At 38.9% G+C, this 18,725-nt stretch overlaps 1 protein-coding gene across 1 annotated transcript; it reads right to left on the reverse strand.

Moving 5' to 3' along the window:
- Positions 1 to 2,022: 2,022 nt before the first annotated feature.
- Positions 2,023 to 8,713, reverse strand: LOC116851204 (ionotropic receptor 25a-like). Its single transcript, XM_032830401.1, has 4 exons — positions 8,432 to 8,713; positions 7,136 to 7,674; positions 3,883 to 4,212; positions 2,023 to 3,111 (listed from the first exon to the last, which is right to left on the reverse strand). The coding sequence occupies exons 1-4, from the start codon at positions 8,711 to 8,713 to the stop codon at positions 2,706 to 2,708; spliced, it is 1,557 nt and encodes a 518-aa protein (XP_032686292.1). The 3' UTR covers positions 2,023 to 2,705.
- Between the last annotated feature and the right edge of the window lie 10,012 nt (positions 8,714 to 18,725).

The following is an 18,725-nucleotide window of genomic DNA, read 5'->3' on the forward strand; positions in this document are numbered from 1 at the left end:
TGTGTGTGTGTGTGTGTGTGTGTGTGTGTGTGTGTGTGTGTGTGTGTGTGTGTGTGTGTGCGCGCGTGTGCGGAATGCTCACGGGACCGGTGAATGCTCGAGGATTTGCATTTACGCACTGCTTGCATATGGAGTTGGTGCAATTCGATTGCTTCCATTTCATTGATTCGATATTTTTCTGAAATCGGTACAATTTTAGCGAAGAACTCTGTTCAGGCGGCCGAGTGAATTTTTGCTGATGAAAGAACGCGATCGCTATCTGCGCGATTCACACATACATTGAGAAGAAAAAACAGTTGGTTCGACAAAACCGAAGGCGGTTGTCCGCCTTCGAAGAATATTCGATAGATATTCTATATGTTGAATAAATTACGAACTAGCGCGCGCAACAGTAAATCGCGTTGACATAGTTATCGACAAAGTCGCAGTGATTGATACAACTCATCACAGCAACTATATAATTCGTAATTCAATCGGCTTGAACAAATTTTGTTCGTACAAAGGCTCACTAAATTGGAAATGTAAAGGGCTTATTGAAATTGAGAGAAAATATAAATATAGTAAAAAGAAGGTATTTAAAAATGTCAAGTTTTTTTACTGTACTTATGCGTATTTTCTCCGTACGCTTGCTCTAGAAAGCTCTCTGAATTTTCAAGAGTTAGATTGTACATAGAACCTTTCTTAAGTTTCTTAAACTAAACTCAAACATTTTTTCTTCTCAATACACACACACATACGCGCGCGCGTTTTTTCAACGCGACCTTGATACTATGGGGGAACGTAGATATTCAACGAAAATAAAGACTGGGAAGAAAGAAAAACACGTGGAGCGACATTTCAAAGTTTCACGAGAAATTATCCTAAGTGGCGAGAAAACGCGCGTATGAGAAGTTTTGGTTAACAGACTACCGCTCACATGGCGAATCGGTAATTGTTGTTTTGACGCTGTCGCTTTCACGTGTTTTTCGAGCGGTGGAACTTATACATATGCACATAGACGACACGAGGATTTCGTGGCGCGCGGTGAGCCTCTGTTGCCGCGAAAGCTCGCGGCCGATAGTTCTTTTTGATAGTTTGTTTAGGACCGGATCGAAACGAGACGCAAGTATTACACGACACGGTACTCCCATTTTTGCTGATATAACTGCCACCGCGACGAATCTGCCACGTGATGATGACTTACGATCCGCTACAGCGCGTCTCACTCAAATATTCAGTTTATGCGCACCATAAACCGGGACGATTTCGTCAGTCGACGCCCAGTTTCGACTCGCTGATGCGGCGTTTTTTCTCTATTTCCTTTTTTCCTATCTTTTCAATCGACATGCAGAGCAGCGTATCTATCTCGCGCACATATTATCAGAAAATCACGGATAACTCGTCGACAGAATTACGAATTTCGTCTTACGAATTTCTTCTGGAGCGGACATAAGTCGCATATCGTGCACTACTCGAGCATCTTGCTTGTGATTTGGGTGATACAATCGCGCTGGAGAAATACTGACCGAGATATCGGCTGTAATTTTGACAATAACGTCACGCGAGCTCACATCAACCGAAGCGCTTATCGGCGTCTCTCGTATGCAAATCGGCTGCTTATAAGAATACGAAACTACGTTCCGCGCGGTCCAGTAAGTTATAATTGCGCGATACCGAGCAAAAGCGCGGCGTGTCCTTGACACACTTAAACGCAAAACGCTGTGCTTAAGGCTCCTGGGGAGTCGCATCATCCATCTCTTTTTAATGACGTCAGAAGCAAGAAAACGCATGCTAAAAATTCTTGCGAAATACGTCGAAATAAACAGATATATCCACAAAACGACATTTGCGATCGATTACACTTCTAAAATACTCCGTACACTTTGCTTTTATTTTAACAATCAACAGATAATTATAAAATAAATGTGACGTGCAATCGTCTTTTCTAATCTAATTTCCTCATTATCTTGTCATATTAATTTTCCGATTATCTATTGATTTTTAGAACAAAAGGAAAGTGTACGGAGTATTTTAGAGGTGTATTTAATCGATCGCAAATGTCGTTTTGTAAATATATCTGTTTATCTCGACGTATTTTGCAAGAATGTTTAGCATGCGTTTTCTCGCTTCTGACGTCATTAAAAAGATGAATAATGCGACTCCCCAGGAGCCTTAACGAGCGAACAGGATTAATGCCGCAATTCCAAACAGAATCGTAAGTCTCATAACTTGTAAAATTCGTAAGCGTAACTCTACAATTCTGTGCGTGCCATATGCTGTAGATCACTTGTAAACATCGTGTAAATTACGTGAAATCGTGGATGTTTATAAGTGATCACGTGATACACGGTATAGAATTGTAGATCTATTCGTGAGTTCTTACGAATTTTACAAGTTACGAATTTTATGATACCGTGTAGAATTGCAACATAAGAATCTGAAAAAGCGCAACTTAAGCACAGTCGACTCTGAAAACTCGCAGTAAAATAATACGCGACTTCGTCCGCTCGACTCCAAGACTCAGAGATATACGACATCGCGTGCGATTCCGCTATCAGCTGCCAGATCGTTGCAAAAATTGCTATTTTCAGTTATTAAAATCGAAACTTCTAATAAAAAAGATCAGTCAGAAATCGGTGTCAAATATCGATCACGCCAGCACTTTGTTTACGAGTTTAGAAACACGAAATAATTTTCACGCTCGCTCTCTCTCGCGCGCAACGCGATCAAGCTCTCGAAAACGCGGCGAGAATATTCGGTGGATATTTACGAGCGTCTCGCGAAACGAGAGCTAAATCGGAAACGTCGCTTCGGCCGTAAGCACGAGAATCCTCGGCTCCGATACTGCTTGGTAGCCTGTTATTCTCCACGGTTCTCTCGTTTTTACAAGCGCTTGTCGTTTTTCTTCGTCGTGCTTTCCTTGAACTGTACACCAGCCAGTATTGTAAACACAATGTAACACTCGCCAGAAAGATCCCGACGGGAAGGAGCAGAAATATCGCCCTCATGTCGGCCAGCGTGAATCCTGAGTCAATTCCATCGTCGGCCAGACACTGCGCTCTCGCCGGATTCTCGTCCCACCATTTCCTCTCCAATCTCGACGATATTCCCCGCAACGCAACCTGCGCGATTCTACGCGAAGAAAAAGCACAGAGAGTATGAGAGATATAACAATGGGAACGTGAACATTTGTATGCCATATGAAGAAAACATAAAAACAGGAGTATCGCTTGACTAAATATAGCTATCGTAATAAAATATTAATGTTACTTTTCGCTCATATATGCGAACAAATTGTAGAAGCTATACTCTGAAAATGGCACGTTGGTCTTCTTTGCTGTTTATCTATTCGCGTTCCAGTGGAATTCTCAGTGTATTAATGGTCAAACTATTCGGTAATTATTAGCAAATCATTTGGTGCTATTTATCGAACTATTTAATTTCGTTGGTTCAACTAAATGAAGAATTTGTTTTACCAATTATTTTGTAATTACTATCAGATAGCTAGTAACTATTTGATACTATCGTATTTGATACTAATAATCAAATATTTACATTGATATGCTCAACTAAATGCATCAACTACTACACGATTTTTCTCCAATATACTAGATTGTAGGATGTAGGAACATTACGTATCATAATAATTGTGATTGTGAGAACTCTGTACATTGAGAAAAAAATATTTGAAAATTTACTTGTGAAATATGAAGTTTGCTCACAGAAATGAACCTTATTGTACTGAAATTTTCAAATACTTTTTCTCTGTGCAAAGCGTTTTCTCCGTGCACATATAATCACGCATGTCAAGTGCACTAAACAATGCGGCGCGCACGGCACACGAGAAATCAGTCAGAAACAGAGTGATAAACTGGAATCTCACAGATATACAGATATACGTACGCGTCGTCGAGCTTGCTCTTCAACGGGGAGCCCTTCTTCACGGCGAATGCGAACGGCCTCATGCCGAATTGCTTGCCCACTTGCCTGAGATCGCAATTGTTCAGCTCGAGATATCTGATTTGCATCGCCTCGCCGATGTAAGCGAACTCGCGAGTGCGATTGATCCTCCGCACGCTGTTCACGGCTTCCTGCTTGTCGATGAGAAAACCCGTCCTCCTCATCGCGTTATATATCTTCGTGTACTTATCGTCGACCGGATACTCCCATACGGTGAGCTTGCTCCTCTCCCAGCCCGACAGGCTCTCGTCCAGGCTCATTCGTCGCCACAAACTGTAAACACGTTCGCTCAGCAGTGCTCCTGACATTCACGAGCTGAAGGCGTTGTGCTGACGGGTTCGCTTTTATTCGTCGTTAACGGGACACGTTTCGCGCAGATTAAGCGACCACCTCTCCATGACCCGCGCCTTAAGGTCACTCGAGAGAGACTACCGTGTGAAACGTTGTTTACGTCAATAACATAGCGCGAGAGAGACGCCGCGTTATATTAAGTCACTTACTATTATAAATCACACGAAGCTCCGTGACGTCGCTTTTGCGCACCCGAAGACGCGCGGATGCGTCGAGCGGCTGTATAATCCTCTTTAATGATGAAAGAGCTAACGCCCAGCATCAGGCTGGCGTAAATCCCGACCAACGGCCTTATTCTCGAAAAATATCGCACGCGATATTTCTATGAAAAGCTGTCATTCACGTTACATATATTATACTTTTTATGGAAAAGCCGTGTGCGATATTTTTCAAGGATGCAGTTTCCGGTGGACGATCGCGAATGTTGGTACACATCGGCGCGAGACTCATTATTGCCCTCGTGATAATTGGCCAGGCGTTTTCACGGCTCGCGTGATTTCGCAGTGAATCAATTTCGCTAACGCGACGCGATTAGCGCTGCTTTTTAACGATTTACAGCGGCGACCCATAATGTGCAATTCGCGCATGTCTCACCGCCGCGTATCGAATAATAATTTGTCAGAGCAGAAAGGGGCGGTCCGCCCATGTGTGTGTCTCGTTTCACGGCAATTTAAATCACATATCGCGCGATAATTCGACCAGCCGCGCGAACAACGAACACCGGCTAATGCGCGCTCGTTATTGTTACCTCATCACCTTGCTCGGGACGACCGAATTTGATCGCGCCGCGGAATCCATCGCGAAATGAAATACGAGCGCCTTCGACTCGCGCGAGCGAATAATCGCTCGTTTGTTCCTTCCGTCGTTCATTCATTCGTTTCTTTTCGGTCTGTAGTATAATATATTCGCGACATATTGCTCCGTAACATGTACCAAAGGGATCTGCGATGATACCGTGCGCCAGCTGTATTGCAAGTCCCAACAATCGCCATTGTCGTCCGTTATCGGGATGCCCTCGTAATTCCCCGTCGAGAGATTTTCTCCGAATCCGCGGAAAATATCGGCGAACAACACATCCCGCCTCTCTGCCGTCTCTTACCCAACCTCTGTCCTTTCTCCTGCCATATATTGATTCCAAGTAAATATAATGTGACGGTAACATTATATTGATGTTATATCTGCCACTCAACAATGCAAATGTAACATGACACATGTCGTGCACTACAGTTATATTGTTGAGCAGGAAGTGAACGTTAATGTAATGTTGCTCAGCACAAATCTCCAAGAGACATCTTGGGGATGTCTTTGGGGACATCTTCAGGATATCTCTTGGATATTCCTTGGAGGTCTATTTTGTCTGGACTCTTATTCAGGCTGCGTTCCTTTTGAACATTTTCATGCTGAGAGTATTATTCTATCTTCCTTTAGTGTGTAATGAGCAATAAAGATAGAATCAGCATGAAAGTGTCCAACGTAGCCTCAATAAGTCTATATATCCTCTTGAAGAATTTTTTGGTGCACACCAGTATAGTAAGTCAGAACGAGCAAATATATCTTATTTTGCTCTAACTTATTGCATCAGTATTCACTGACATTAGTTCTTCAAGAAAGGATAGATCTATTGTTTACTAGGATTCTGTTGGAACTTACAAAGACTAATATCCTTTTAATTCTGTAGGAAGATTGAAGGAACCGGCGATTTCGCTTGTTACTCACTCCATAACCTAAGTCAGTGTTAATCAAAAAATAGGAAAAAGGGGCAATTCGAATTCAAGCACAGGACTAATAGTGCTATGTACCATATGGGTAAAACCTTCCTTGTGTTAGGAAATCGTGTAATATTTATTGAACATAGATAATCAATATAAAACAATCATACGTTTCGGCTCAAACATGAACTCTTCAGTGATAATAAAAACTCAAGGTTTATGATACGAACGCATTACAATTAGTTAAAGACCTGAATAAATTGACATGAATGTTAATCGCAATATTAAAGCTGACAAGACCGTTACCGAAATAATATTAAGTAGTTAATTAATATTGAGAAGTAGCCGTCATAACTATAAAAAATCATAAATAAAATAAAAGTAAGTAAAATTGAAATATAATAAATAATTAAAACTGACAATATAAAATACCTTTGTTGAGCTCAGCTAAAAGTAAACCGATCCTGTCAACGATAACATCGCCACGTCTACGAACAAATGTATGATTGTTTTATATTGATTATTTATGTTCAATAAATATTATACGATTTCCTAACACAAGGAAGGTTTTACCTATATGGTACATAGCACTATTAGTACTGTGCTTGAACTCGAATTGCCCCTTTTTCCTATTTTTTGATTGATATCTTTGTTTGCGAGTTCTTATTTCTTTCTCTAAATAAGTCAGTGTTGTTAAACGAGTCCTCTCCCCTACACTTTGAATGTAACGTGAATGTGACATCAGCAGAATACGCAATTTGATTATTTAAAGGTGTTGTAGTCCCTACTTGGATGTTGTTCCTGAAAAGTCATTTACAAAGTTTTGAAAAATTAATAGAAATATACTCGGAATCGGTTATTTTTTCTAGCGATACTTGGAACAATTCTTTTGTTGGATAAGACAGGTGCGTTTCGAAATTCAGGCAAAAGTAGCAGACAACCTTTTCATCCAAAATCGCACATATTTTCCGATATCTTTCCACATGGGCGAGAAGGAGGACTCGTCTAACAACACTGACCTAACCTTCAAAAAGGGCGATGATTCACCGAGTGTTGATTCGCGATTCACGTTGGTCTGATCGCTACTGTCGCGATTACTACGTGTATCAGAGAGAAACCACGACGGTCTCGCTTACTCGTTCAGAAGCTCCTCGTTGTCCTTCAGGCTCTCGAAATACCTGTAGGTCGATGAATTAATAATGGTTGAGTAATCCACCTGATACTGCCTCCTGAGATCATCGATCGTCTCGATATGGCGCTCCAATCGATAGAGGGTTCGATACGCGGCCAAGTTCGCGGTGTAGACCGCCGTGATGATGAAGACGAACAGCCACCAGACAGCGACGGCCATTTTACCGGAGAGGCTCTTGGGCATAGCGCCGCAACCCTCGGGGGTGAGCGACGTCAGGCAGAACCAGAAGCATCCTCGTAAGCTCGCGAATCGCCGATCCGGCTCGTCCGTGTATCTCTCCGGTGCGTTGCTGTAACTGAAGGGTGAGAATCTCTCGAACAGGCGCATCAAGATCGACGTGACGAGAAACGCGACGGCGAAGTTCAGCCAGACCTGGGGGTCGAGGATCGTGAGGAACCACAGAAACACGGTGGACTCCCTGCGTCTTCGCATCATGATCGTGAAGCCGTTGTCTTTGTAGAAAGGTATGGTGTAGTCTATTACCTGTGGCGCGGGAAACGAAAGCCCTCAGTATCGAATCGATCATTCCATTTTCGATCCTAATAATAGCCTCGTTCGTATTTATTCATTGAGCTTCCATTACAAAACTTTCCTTTTTAAGAACAATTTTATCTGGAAATCTGCAATTCGCGTTACGTGCGCTATGGATATGCAAGATATAAGAAAAGTTTTTTTGTAGTGTTCTCACGATCGCATCCCTGTAACGCATTTTACATTTTCTCAAGCATTTCTAAGCTGCCTACATTTAACGTATATTTATTCTATGGCTACGTTTCGGATTTGCTCTGAAAATCAAGCAAACACCGAAAATTTATGATTAACGTTATATGTACCATTGTAGTAGTATTCTTTCAGTACTCTGACAATGAGTACGCAAACGCAGCTTGTACTTAACAAGTTCTCACACTCGATAAATCTCTTTTAGAATTAGTCACGACTTTCACTGTGGCCTGTATGAAATGTCCATTTTAAACGTCTTAGAAAGAATTTAAACGTTTTCCTAGGTTAGTAGTCTCAGGTAGCTGAAATACAGACTCAAGTATTTTAGATATGCAGTAGTAGTCTCTATTTGAATGTTCCTAAAAAGTCATTTATTTAGTCATTATTTAAGTTTTGAAAAATTAATAGAAATATTCTCGGAATCGATTATTTTTTTCTAGTGATACCTGGAATGATTCAATTATATCAATTTGTGTGTGAAGGCCCTTAAAATCGACGATGACGACCGCCAAGGGCATACCTGTCGCCGCATGTGCGTGATCCACAAGGCTCCCGCGGCGAAGTCGGCGGAGTCTGTCAACAGGTCCGCGATCATGCCGTTCCACTTGCCTGACTCGGTCATATGGCCGAACTCCTTATCGCTGGACTCCGCGAGGTCGTAGTCGAAGCCGCAGATCCGACTCATCGCGTTCAGCAGATCGATGCAGTAGCCGTAGAAGCTATCGGTGCTGCCGTTGTACATGACGAATGGCGCGGTAATGGCCGTCACTACGCGATACCGCGGTCTCACGGTAACATTCATCTCGCGAGCTTACGAGCCGCTAATTGCCGCCCGGAAACGAGCGCGCGCGCGCGAGATATTTCCACCGATTTCGAAAAAAGACGACCCTGCGGCTTGCACGGCTAATCCGCGTTCGCGGAGGCGGAGGAGCTCTGAGCGCTCGTTAATCAACGACGCGATTTGATATGTAGGCGGCTGATGTATCTTCCTTCCTCTCTCTCTTCCTCCTTCTCTATCGCGAAATGACGACTCGATCGCTGCAACTGCAGAGAAAAATCAAAGTGCCATTCGTTAAATGACGACGGCGGACGATATGAAAAGTCAATCCCGAGATAATCCTGTGGAAATTCTTCGTTGTCCCTTTTTTTTTTTAAGTTTTTCGACAAAAAACGCGCGCGCGTCGATTTTTCGCAACGGCGAAACAGATTTCATTTCGAGATATTCGAGTAGAATCAACGAATAGAAGCCGGACGGATACATCGCGCCGGATTTATCGGTGAATTTCGCATTATCGATGACAACGAACTTATCGAGCCTTAATAAATTGCCTCGCGGTTGTATTTATGTGCGCGCAGTAACAAAAGCTCGTGCTAATCGTATATCGAAAATGCGAATTTATAGCGGGAAACGTGCGTGTGCGATGCGTGAGCGAGCCGATTTTAAAGCGTCGCGCGGAATTAATGCGATACATTTATTCCTCGCTGTTTACAATATGTTGCTCGTTATAATACACACACTGCCACAATCGCCGCCGTGGGAAACAAAAGTTGTGCATCGCGTTCGACGGTCTATAATTAAAACAGAAGAAAGATTGCAACATTCCGTTCGTTTTCTTTTTTTCAATAAATTTTACAACGCAGTTGTCCAACAGAAGAGTAAGTTTTTTTAGCAATACTCAGGAGATAAATTTTCTTGTTGCGCGGAGAGAATTGTTATGCTACAACCACATTCGCTCTACGGTTAGAGAGAAAATTTATATGAATTCCAAATAGATATTCCAAATAGATATTGAAAATTGGTTGTACGCCCATCTATTGCCACAGCCACAGTTCTTACACTGAGAGAATAAATATCTAAAAGATAAAAAATATTTATTCGACGGTGGGCAGTAATAACGTATTTATTTAAATATTAATTCTTTCACTCAACTTAACGGCAGACTGAGAGGTGCTGAGCGACTTCCTTTCTTAGATATTTCTTCTTTCAGTATATGATTCAGCGTAATATTCAATTAGTATATCTTCAGTTACTTTATAACCGAAACTATATTACTGTCTCTCTATGATTTACAGAACGAATATTATGGTTGAGAGAGATCTGTAAGGTTGGCTTCACCAGACAGCACTGCGAGCTCTACTCACGAACAGAAGCAGCAAAGAAGCTCAGCGTGCCACTTCCAGAATACTGCGGTTTCTGCGAGCTTCTTATACGCATGAGTGAGAAATAACATTTAATATTTTACTGTGGCAACGAAATGTTTAACTAAGTGTAATTCTTAGTATCTTCGTGCGCCGCGCATTCTGGAATTCATCCAAGTAAAAGCGTCGCAATCTTCCTCCCACCGATCCCGCGCATATCTTACAAGTAAATCTACCCGGAGAAAAATAATTTTGCTTTTTTAGTAAAATCGTCGTTGTTACTGCATATTTGTAGTGACATCAAAAAAATTTAGTTGACGTAACTAATTATTCATTACAGAACAGAAGTAGTTTCGTTGCCAGGATAGAAAAAAAATTGTTGAGTGTATTTGCCCTAAGAATCACGTTAATTTGCTATTGATGCAAAATAATATATCCTTAGCAAATTTATTTGCTATCAGAGCAAAATTGCAACTGCTTATATAAATCCATCATGGTTCTTATAGCAAAATAATTTGTAGATTCAACAAATTATATCCAGCAAATAGTGATTAATACTCTTAACAAATCTTTTTGCTATATAATAACAAAAAGATTTTGCTAGACCAGCAGAAAGTTTGCTGGGCCAGCAAATTATTTTTCTCCGTGTTCTCAAAAGTTACACTCCGATTTCTTTCTAATTTGGCAAAAATGTTGATTAGTGTTAGATTAGTCAAAAATGGTTCGAATTTCGGCCAAACCTAGAAAGAGAGATCCGGCAATTTTAATTAAAATTTTAATAAAATCGGCATAGCTAAAACACGAACTATTCTAAATTTCTTTAGCCGAGATTCCAACCAAAATATTTCAAATCTGCTAAATTAAAAATGGTTCGAATCTCGGCCAAACTGAGAAATTATTTGTATAAATAGTTTTTTTTCAATTTTTTACATGTTTTATTTAAATACTTTATTATTTATACAAATAATTTTACACATTTGACTTCATATTTATAATCACAAACCAAAAACGTCTATATCTTGTATTCAATTTTATTTCTTATGCATTTTGGTTTTATTTGTTGATGATAGGAATGAGAACATTAAAAAGCTATAAATTGCCTGTGAAACTCAAAGTGAGCCAAAATTAAAAAATATGACCTACATATTTTTTGTACTTCTATTTATACCAAATTAGAAAGAAATCGGAGTGTACCTTTTGGGTAGGTTTACTTGTTAGTTATCAATGTACATCGCAAAAAGGAATACAAAGCTTGGTAAAACGCGCCGCATTTTTTCCCCGCGTCCAATTCAGCGTCCGGATCTTCATAAACGCGAGGATCCCGACGAAGTAATATACCGCGCTTTAGGACATACGGAAATACTTACTCTCTCGCGCCGGAAGGCTTCTCTCCACCTTGCGAAGGTGACACAGGTTACTGTGCGATGCAGCCACTTCCTTGTTTGTGTGTTTCCGTACCGGTTGCCTCGGGGATAACGCCGGGTCGCGGTGCTCACCTGATCGATTATGTTCCTTTGCCTTTCTTCCTTTTTAGCGGTATTTTTCTCTTTTTTTTTACGAAGTACCCCTCTTTGATGATAACAGCTAATGACAAGATGGACTACCTTCCGCGTGAGTCATTCTTGTTGCGTTTTCTCTCTCTCTTTCTTTCGTTTTGTTTTTACCCTACCGCGTATCTCCGCGCGCGAATTAGGCCACGAGCGTGCACGTTTGGCATTTCTGACGGGTTTCCCGTGCATAACATGCAATTTCGCGCTGCATGTTTAGACGGAGACGCTCATTACAATCTCACGTATCAGCGTGGAATTCGCGATTTTTGTATTGTATCGGCGCAACACGCGGTAACTTTCACGTCGCTGATGGCTTTGTGGAACGTACACTTTTCGCATGCACTTCTCAACAAGCTTTATCTCGACAGGTGAATCTGAATATTTTCCTCTGCATGCTGTTTGAAATCATAGAGTGAATTACGATATTAGAGCGAACACGAAATTATCGCCGAGTGGTGCAACCTGTTCGGTACTTTCAGACTCGTTAATGATTTATTGAGAGAAAATGTTTTAGTATTTGTGATTACTCAAGCAGAAAAATTTCCAGGAAAAACTGGAGAAGTCGCTTTTTTTACTTTGGTATAATCGCATAGAATTTTCAATTATGTTTAGTGATAATAACTTTATGTGCAGGTTACTGCTACCATTTTTGTATTGGAACAGCCAAGGGATGTGGTCGGGGCCAAAAGTTTTTCGGTTCAAAGCGATTTTGACTGCTGTGCGATACGAGCACGCGCTGCGTCGTCGTCGTGAGTCGAGTTGTGCGCTGAGGGAAAAATTGTCTTAAAATCAGATATTTTTTTGATGGTTGCCATTAACATATTTACTTAAATCTAAATTCTCTTTATTTAAATCAAATATTGTTCACCTGATTTAAGTGAACAACAATATTTGGTTTAAATAAAGAGAATTTAGATGTAAATAAATATGTCAATGGCACCCATCAAAGAAATATTTGTTGGTTTTAAGGTAATTTTTCCCTCAGCGTGTACACGAGAATCGTAAACGACTGGCTAGGAGTATGGTAAAATCTGGTTCTAGGTCGTAAGGTTGCGAATTCATGCTTATGTAGTGCGCGCGAATCGTTACGAAGGCTTATAAGTTGAAAATCAGATTCAGTGTAGACGCTAAAGGCTGCGTGGTTAAGCGATATCGCGGTCAATTGCATTAATGTCTCACGCAGCGCATACTACGCTATATATCCGTCATTCTGGCCAATTCTGCACGGCTTGTGATATCGTGTGGCGAATAAGCGCCGTGTACGTCGTCTCCCGTCTCGCAACGACCGGCGATCGCTTTCTTCATTAGAGAAAATTCAATCCTTTATCCTGCACATGCCGCATATCAATGCGCGCACGCGCGTGTGTGTGTGCATTCAATTGTAGTTAATTAAAAAATTCTTAAGGAGCAGGAATGTCTTTATCAATTTAGCGTAGCAATCTCGAGACAATTCGAATAATGAATATTCTTTTTTAATGATACATTTCCTTTAACTCTCTATTGTCCAAATTAATTTATTATATTTAAGGGGACTGGAAGGTCAGATTGCCTGATTGTCGTGTTTTTCTCATAATTTTTTATGACAAACTGAATGAATATGCGAAAGTGTTATTTTGACGTATATTTATACAACATATAAAGAGAAGAAAAATGTAATTTTAATGATCAAGTAACTCAATATAAGTGTATGGTACCTGCAGTTAAAATATATTTCGCTTTTCTTTTCAAGGTCGTTATTTTGCAGTAATATCTTGACTCTCGATGATTCAATTAAGCTGAATTTTAGGTAGCAAATTTCTATAAGCTTGTCGTTATCGTGTGAACCATATAATAGAAATTGAGTAAAAGTTAACAAAATTGCAAATATCTTACTAGAATATTATTAAATTTTCCGTTCTTTTAGAGTAAAAAAAGTAATATTTTAAAATTAAATATTTTCACGAGTTTGTTAATGGTTCATACGATAGTGACAAACTTACGGAAATTTTCTACCTAAAATTCAGTTTAATTGAACCACCGAGAGTCAAGATATTACTGCAAAATGACGACCTTGTAAAGAAAAACGAAATATATTTTAACTGCATCTACCATACACTTATATTGAATATTTGATCATCAAAATTATATTTTTATATGTTGTATAAATATAACTAAAAATAACACTTTCGCATATTCATTTAGTTGGTCATAAAAAATTGTGAAAGAACAAGCACAATTTTCAGACAATCTGATCCTCCAGTCCCTTTAACCTTTAGAGGGCCGGCATTTGAGGTACCAGATTCCACGAAGAAACTCGATAAAAAATGTACCTTCGTATCGTATATTCATGGTATACAAAATACCGATCACGGAGACCACCACTTAAGGTAGACCCGGCTCTGGGGGGTAAAGACAATGTTAAAATATTTAAATTTGAAAAAAATAGGTTTCTAGAAATTTTCGAGGTCGCTGAAAAAGATGGAACTGTCAGTTTTTGTAAATTTATAATTATATTGTTATATAGTTATATAAGAAAAAAATAGCAAATAGAGGGAATGGGAGAGGGATGGGGGAGGATAGTGGATGCAAACTTGTATCTGAATGTGTGAATACCTATACACACATAAGTAGATAAGTGTAGAACATGAATGCAACTAACTGCTGTCTACCACCACTATAGTGGTTTTCCGGCCCTCTAAAGGTTAAAAAGTTTTTCATATGCATAGGATGTTTAAAACTAAAGTACTCAACACATATAAAGTGAAATTTTACTTTTCTAATTTTACTTTTCTCTTTTTCTCAGTATGTCTTCTGCAGTAATTGACTCTATTCTTTTATTTCATATATACTACTTGTATTTTTGGAGTTGAAATGTGTTATTCAAACATTTGCTATGTTTTTAGCGAAATTTTATATGCTTTTTAGCAGGACAGACCTAGAAACACAGTAAAATTGAAACAAAATTATATAAAAAAAAAACTACAATATATTCTGTCTAGATATAGCTTCCGGAATGGAGCCGTGTCTTGAATCAGCGATATGCCGACGTTTCGCAAACGTTGCAGTTTGCATCATCAGGGCTGAGAACTCTGATACTGGCTCCATTCCGGAAGCTATATCTAGACATTGTATCAATGGCCGTGAAAGCCTCAAATCTAGTACGATATATTCTCTTCGTGCAAAGATATCTCAGCCCATGTAGATTTAGCGCAGCAACATCGGGACAATTGGGGCGGTGACAATTTCTTTTTAACAGTAGGGGAGATCGGGGTAAGTTGACAAAACATGTTATTTCTAGTATTTTCTAACAAGTCACAAAATTAAGCAAGCAAGGTATTTAAAAATGTTAAAGGTGGCTTTGAAATCCCTGTTCGCTTGATTCTGGAATCTCTACATTGGTAAAAACTGATATGTTAAATTGAACACATTTCATGTGTCCCAAATCATCCCCTCTCATTTATGTGTAAATTTAACACAAAACAAATGTGTTAAAAAGTAACACGCATAATATGGAAAAAATTGACACAAGAATTTAACACTTGAATACCGTTAGGAATCATAGGTTGTGTCAAATTGACATATTTAATATGTCAGACATAGATGATGTCAATTTAACATTTTCATTTCATCAAAACCGTAGATTAATACTTCTCTGTTAAAGTAACGTTTTATTTTAATTAATTTAACATATGAATTTAACACAAACTGTGTTAAACAACTGTGATTCCTGACGGTATTCAAGTGTTAAATTTTTGTGTTAATTTTTTATATATTATGCGTGTTACTTTTTACCACATTTGTTTTGTGTTAAATTTATACATAAATGAGAGTGGATGATTCAGGACACATGAAATTAAACAGTTAAATTTAACACATTAGTTTTTACATTGTAAGAACAGTACACTGAGAGAAAAACGTTTGGTATTTACAACTATAATCGTATAGAAAAATAATTACTATAAATTATGGTTAAGACAACCATTTTTTAATCAATTGTATTATAATTTTAGTGATAATAATCTTATATGCATGTTACTACTACTATTACAATGTTGGAACGACCAACAAATATAGTTGAGGTACAATTTGGCATCAACTATATTTGTTGATAGTTCTAACACGATGATAGTAAAGGTAACATGCGTATGATATTATTATCACTAAAATTATAATACAACTGACTAAAAAATGGTTGTCTTGACCATAATTTATAGTAATTATATCTCTATATGATTATAGTTACAAATACCAAACATTTTTCTCTCAGTGTAGAAGTAATCGATTTTGCCAACTTACTCCGCTGGCCAAATAGCCCCGGTCTCCCCTACGTTCTTTTTCAGACTGTACGTGAATTAATAGGGCTTTTCTGCCCGGCTTCTACCTTTCAACCGGTTATCTCGCATCGATTTCATTTTCATACGGTGCACAAGCGCCTCAATCGCGCACTCATAAGCATAACTTGCTACGCGAATGCATTATAATGTATATTACACGGACTAACCATTCCGCCTTTCCCCCGGGGGTAGAATGAGGAGAAGGAGGTAATTTAATTTGCAGTCGGTTCGCGTCCGCGTTTCGTTAATTCACGCCAAATGAATTGAGTTCAACTAGTTACGCAGTTTTACTCTTTGATTTCACGCACGATGGAATCGGTTTTATTCGCTGTGTAATTAATGAAACCGGGAAATTGCGAATTTCTTAATTACTATCTCGCGCCCAAAAGAGGGCAGAAATACTCGCGGATCATCTGGGTTCGTCTGTAATTAATTGCTCGAACTTTCGAGTCTTTGATTGACAAGCTGGTGTTCTCGCGCGCGGCGATTGGGTGGGGGGGGGAGGGGAGGGGAATCGTTGGGGGATTCGTCGTGAACGGATTACAGCGCGTCGTTTATTTTAGAGCACATTCGAGTACCGACGATAAAACTCTGCCATCATCAGTGTGGCTCGAGCAAATCGTATTTGCCACTTTACGGAACTCATCACATTCCGAGCATTTACGTGGAGAGAATATTGTAGTTTCTTTTCATATAAATTATTTTTTAATATCACTATATTTTGAATAGTTCAAGAGAATGTACTGTCAGTAAAGTTTATTTTGCTGAGAAAAATAGAATGAATTTCGCTAGGAACATAGCGGATTTTATTAGAAACGTAGCAGATGTTTCAATGCACGTTTCTGGAATAGTATAAGTAGCATATACGAAATGTAAGGATACAAAACGAGGGAATAGGGGAAATTGTCGCAGAATGTCGATTTGTTCTCCGGTACAGAAAATCCTATAGTAATCTTTACTATAAATTTCCCTACGTGCACGTTAACGAGAATATCGTGCGCGAAATAACACGCAAGAATATTCATAAACTCGCGGTTATAATCGGCGCGAATAAGGGAGAAAGAGAGAGAGAGAGAGAGAGAGAGAGAGAGAGAGAGAGAGAGAGAGAGAGAGAGAGAGAGAGAGGGCCAGGCCATGTATATGCGCCTTCAATATCGAAACCTTTCACACGAGGTAATTAATTCGACTTCAGTGGAAAATGCCTGATAAGCGGCGCGATAAAGGGCAAGCCGCGGACGTATCGAATATTCGATATCTGTGACGCGATTTGAAGCTCCGGATACTTTGTAATTCGTGCGATTTTAACTGTCTCTCTATTTTTCTCCCTCTCTCTCTCTCTCTCTTTCTTTCTCATGGCACGACAACGACCATTATCTGAAGAGGATGACGTTATACGTGTCGACACTTTCCTTCTCCATTAGAGCGGGCGAGCTACTTTATATCGTGATCGAGTAATTCGCACGGGAAAATCGTGTTTCACTTTTCGATTATGTTTCCCCTCCAAGGGTGAAGGACAATCCTTGCACGCGTTCGCGCGCATTGAGAGAAAGGATGGTTGATCTGACTAAAACTATAGTTCTTTCTTATCCCAACTATATTTTTTTTGTACACTGTAAAAACTGATGTGTTAAAGGACCCCGCACAAACCTTATGGAAATTGCATTTCGGTCGAATTGGCTGAAGATTTGATATGTTGTAGATCTTATCGTCCTGATAAAAAGTCTCCACAAGTACGACCCCCTATAACCGTTTGACCTCTACAAGGCGTCATTTTTCAAAACAAGCTAATACTACAATATCTTATTTTCAACGGTGCATTCCTACATCATTATTTGTACATTCTATGTATTTTTTAAATAAAAGTTATAAGGATATTATTGACTTTATTGCTTCTTACAAAAAAGCCTCGTAGAGATCAAACGGTTCATTGTAGGGGAGTACCTGTGGAGACTTTTTATCAGGATGACAAGATCTACAACATATCAAATCTTCAGCCAATTCGACCGAAATGCAATTTCCATAAGGTTTATGCGGGGTCTTTTAACATTTCATGTGTCCCAAATCATCCACTCTCATTTATGTGTAAATTTAACACAAAACAAATGTGGTAAAAAGTAACAGATAATATGTAAATAATATGCATAATATGTAAAAAATTAACACAAGAATTTAATACTTAAATATTGCCAGGAATCATAGTTTGTGTTAAATTGACATATGTGTAATGTTAAATTAACTAAAATAAAACGTTACTTTAACATTTGAGAGAAGTATTAATCTACGGTTTTGATGAAATGAAAATGTTAAATTGACATCATCTATGTTTGACATATTAAATATGTCAATTTAACACAACCTGTGATTCCTAACGGTATTCAAGTGTTAAATTCTTGTATTAATTTTTTGCATATTATGCGTGTTACTTTTTAACATATTTGTTTTAAATTTACATATAAATGAGAGTGGATGATTTGGGACACCTGAAATGTGTTCAATTTAACACATCAGTTTTTACAGTGTAGTGAAATAATGATGATGATACGCAGACAATGTAAAAAATTAACACAAGAATTTAATACTTAAATATTGCCAGGAATCATAGATTTTTTTGTGTTAATGATGATGATACGCAGATAAGGTTGTTCTCGTTAACATTATAGTAGAATTTAATGAAACAATGGTTCTCTTGACCACAATTTATAATAATTATTTCTCTATGTAATTATATTTACAAATTAAGTCTGACATTTTTCTCTGAGTTTGAATATCACTTTATACAAATGCAACCTTCATACAGGAGCTTTTAACGAGA

This window comes from Odontomachus brunneus, unplaced genomic scaffold, assembly GCF_010583005.1.
Source record: "Odontomachus brunneus isolate Ranch 3 - 2012 unplaced genomic scaffold, Obru_v1 Obru_scaffold_167, whole genome shotgun sequence".
In the NCBI taxonomy this organism is placed as follows: Eukaryota; Metazoa; Arthropoda; class Insecta; order Hymenoptera; family Formicidae; genus Odontomachus; species Odontomachus brunneus.